This window comes from Paramacrobiotus metropolitanus, unplaced genomic scaffold (genome assembly GCF_019649055.1).
Source record: "Paramacrobiotus metropolitanus isolate TYO unplaced genomic scaffold, Prichtersi_v1.0 Parri_scaffold0000115, whole genome shotgun sequence".
Taxonomy (NCBI): domain Eukaryota; kingdom Metazoa; phylum Tardigrada; class Eutardigrada; order Parachela; family Macrobiotidae; genus Paramacrobiotus; species Paramacrobiotus metropolitanus.
The window spans coordinates 316,501-319,991 of NW_026570335.1; the positions used below are offsets into that span (position 1 = coordinate 316,501).

The window sequence follows — 3,491 nt, forward strand, 5'->3', positions numbered from 1 at the left end:
GATATTAGGCCGTTTTCTTAAGGGAAGTGGCCCGGTACATGGTACCAAAATCGTGTACATGCAGGAAATATTTCACTTTCGCGCACTTCCAAAACCCTTTTTTCTTTCGTTTTATGACATTCTGTAGTCAGATGATTTGTACACACAAGCGTGAAAACCGTTTGTGCGCGCAACATCCGGTTCGAGTGTTATGACTCTTAGAAAATTCCAAAAAGTTTAAATGCATTCAGGCGTACCAAAAGTCTCATTACGAACCAATCTCTTTCGAATTTCGCACGTAAATGCACATGGCCATGAAGATCGTTTTTACACCGATCCACTGTTCTAGCATGTTTTTCAAATTTTAAAATGAATTTCAAAAATTTTAAAATTCATTTTAAAATTTGAAAAAAATCATGGAACTCTGGATCAGTGTAAAAAGCCAAATGGGGCACTGGAATGTGCGAATTATTTATTTTGAATATTTCTTGTCCGGTTGAAATCTTAGACCGTGGGAAAAAGAGCTCCGTGTATTTTGTACCGGTGCACATTGTACTGTTCATTGTACATAAGGGGAGTATACGAATATAGCGTGAATCCGACTATTCGCTTTGGCTTGACACCAAAGGACGCTAGAAACCTGAGAACTCCAAAACAGGCAAGCCAGCTAAGGAAGTCACCGCAAAAATTGCTAAAGAGTTTTACAAACTGAACAAAGATGCTTAACATTGGTTTATAGTTGCAAAGTGCATGTAAGCACGAAACATAATTACAGATCAATTAGTGTTCCTTTCCTTCTCAAAAGTCCAAAGCCGGTTATTTCAGTTTGTTAAAATCTGGATTTTTAAACAGCGGGAAGCGTAAGTAGCGGTGAGAATTTTATGATGTCACACATTGCAAGTGGCTACCTGTACAGGCTGTACTGTGCTGTACAGCGTACAGCACAGTACAGGGTACAACGTACAACTTGCGATGTGCTGTACATGTAAAACATCAATACGATACGAGTAATGAGTGTGTACCTAAGCCTAATCTTGAAAAGCGATGCGTAAGTCTACTGGTAACACTATCGTCCATGGCGTTGATGCTGGCGATTTACTCGGCAGTTATACGATGTAATGAGGATGCCACAGAAACTATTCGATAGGGTCACGGGGATGTCACGAAAAGTGTTCGAACGCGAAACGTTGAGTGGATCTAACTACAGATCACGATAAGTCAGCAGGCGCGTATAAGATAAACTACAGCCTGATAAGGAGGCATGTTGTTGTGAGCCTGGTTACCACCGGCTGGGTTCGTAATATCCGGTTGCACTCTGACGTAGAAGGTTAACCCGACGCCGTTGAAAGTGGTGAACCGGTTATTTTGATTTGGATCATCATTCCATCCTACCGTGTGTAAGAATTGCCCGTGTTGATGAGCGGGCATCTCATTCACAGTCAAGTAATGTTCCTTTTCTCCGCCCCTACTTCCAACAGGCAACGACCCATCCGATCCAACAAGGAACTGGCCTTCCAGGTTCGGTGTCTTTCCATTGGATAATATGCTGGCTAGCTGCGGATATGTAGTGACGTTGAACGGCTGTCCATTGCAGCGCAACCAGCACGCCGTTTGCATATCCGCGCTCGCCGGTTGGATGGAGCCAACTGGAGGAATCATCGCATCGCGCATTCGATTGATTTGATACTGCAGAGAACTGACCAGTGACGCAGAGTTAGTCGTGGCCGCCAGGCTGTAATCCGTATGCAGCTTGCTGGCCCGGATGGTTAGCGTTCGGAAGTTTTCTTGTTCGCGCAGTCGGTGGAGATCCAAGCAGTACATTGTCACGTCAACAGGGTGACGTTGCTCCGGCAAGTAGGTTGCCTGCCACATTGCCGCAGTAAATTGCGTGGCGGACGTGATGACGGTGATATTCTTGCGGAAAGCCGGCAGCAACCGTGTCAAATGCTCTTGAAATTGTTCGTGATCGACGAATTCATCAGGCTCTAGAGTAGCATCGAGGCAGTTATTTAACACTTGCTGCAGCAAAGCAGAGTAATCTTTCTTGCGGAGGAAGACAAATTCGGCAAACTGCTCGGTGACCGTACGGAACATCGGCGCTTCTTGCAAGTGAATGTTATTGACAACAATGGTTAGTTTTCGTAGATAACTCGGCGGGCGATACGCAAAATGCAAACGCACCGTGAACGTGGTGTCAGTTCCGTTCTGTAGTACAGATTGTGCTTCGCTGCAGCCAGCACTCGTTGCGCAGCGGATGCGAAAGACCAGTGTTTCCGGAAGACTGGTAATCGGTTCCCATGGTGTGCGAGCATATTGACTCCCAAAGGAATATTCCAGGTGCATCCACTTGAATGGCAGTGGAAGAATTCGGATCTTCTCTGTTCCTGTCTCCTTCCTAATATAGGCTTTTATTTGTTCGGCATAATCTTCATTCCACATTTTAACGGTTAGCTCAAGGTAGAATGAGTCGATGATTTGATCGTACATCACTTTCGTTGATCTGGACAGTAAAGTGGCCATGGGTGCGAAGAAGAAGGTGGGATCAGCGGACGTTTTTTCCGCCTGAAAAACTTCATTTTGGCGGCCATCGTATGGCACGGTGAATGCCGGAGACGAAAGGTCGACGACCGCTACGATTACGGAAAGCGTAACATTACACTTAGCACACTGCAGTGATTGTTAGTACATTATTCGAGAAATGGGAAATCAGTCAGGCAGCTTACAGTTATAATCGTACCTGTCGTGAAAAGCGGCACTGTAAGGACCACCACCACTAGCGTTGTCAAAGAGAGCGACGCCATTTACAATACGCTCCGTAACCAAAACCGTCAGTAACGGCCAAATGTCGTGACTGATACGAGTTACAGACCGGTAAGGTCTTCCTGTAGACCCTCCTGTAGTAATTCCTTTCTGTTTATGTATTTCCAAACCGACTGCTACGGAAATTAGCAAGCGTTTTGTCTTCAGTCTGAGGAGCTGACAGAGGCCTGGGCGATATCCGACTGACAGCGACTGCATTAGACAGCCTGGCACGTGTCGACGTGGTATTAATTTAGTCTGCATTCGCAATGCCATTAATTTTAACGTTTATCAATGTGCGATAAGTAAAGCAGTCAATAATTAAATTTTTATGCGAAACGTGATAACGGTGCGTTGAAATACAATGATATTTTCTTTGATAAACGTTGACCGCAATCGATGTCGGTGATATCGGGTTTTGTTTGTAGTCAATATTTAGTCACTCCGACTCAATAATATGGCTTCCAAGTTGGGAGTGTGATCATTCAAACATTGAGTTCAATGATCGAATTTAGCATAACAGACAAACGCATGGCTTTAACTGGCGCTGATTAGCCGGAGTGTTTCGATGGCTTTTGTAAATGACACAGTAAGCAGAGAAAAATAGTACTTAGTTTTATTGTCCATGCAACACGGCGCTCACCACCTCCAGGCTTCAGACATCACGTGAAAAAAAATACACACCAGTCTCCAGATAAACGAAACAACAAGTA

At 44.6% G+C, this 3,491-nt stretch overlaps 1 protein-coding gene across 1 annotated transcript; it reads right to left on the reverse strand.

Moving 5' to 3' along the window:
- Nucleotides 1-556: 556 nt before the first annotated feature.
- Nucleotides 557-2,992, reverse strand: LOC129598122 (uncharacterized). The gene is made up of 2 exons (XM_055495872.1): nucleotides 2,717-2,992; nucleotides 557-2,609 (listed from the first exon to the last, which is right to left on the reverse strand). Exons 1-2 carry the CDS (start codon nucleotides 2,778-2,780, stop codon nucleotides 1,198-1,200), a joined length of 1,476 nt encoding a protein of 491 aa, XP_055351847.1. The 5' UTR covers nucleotides 2,781-2,992; the 3' UTR covers nucleotides 557-1,197.
- Between the last annotated feature and the right edge of the window lie 499 nt (nucleotides 2,993-3,491).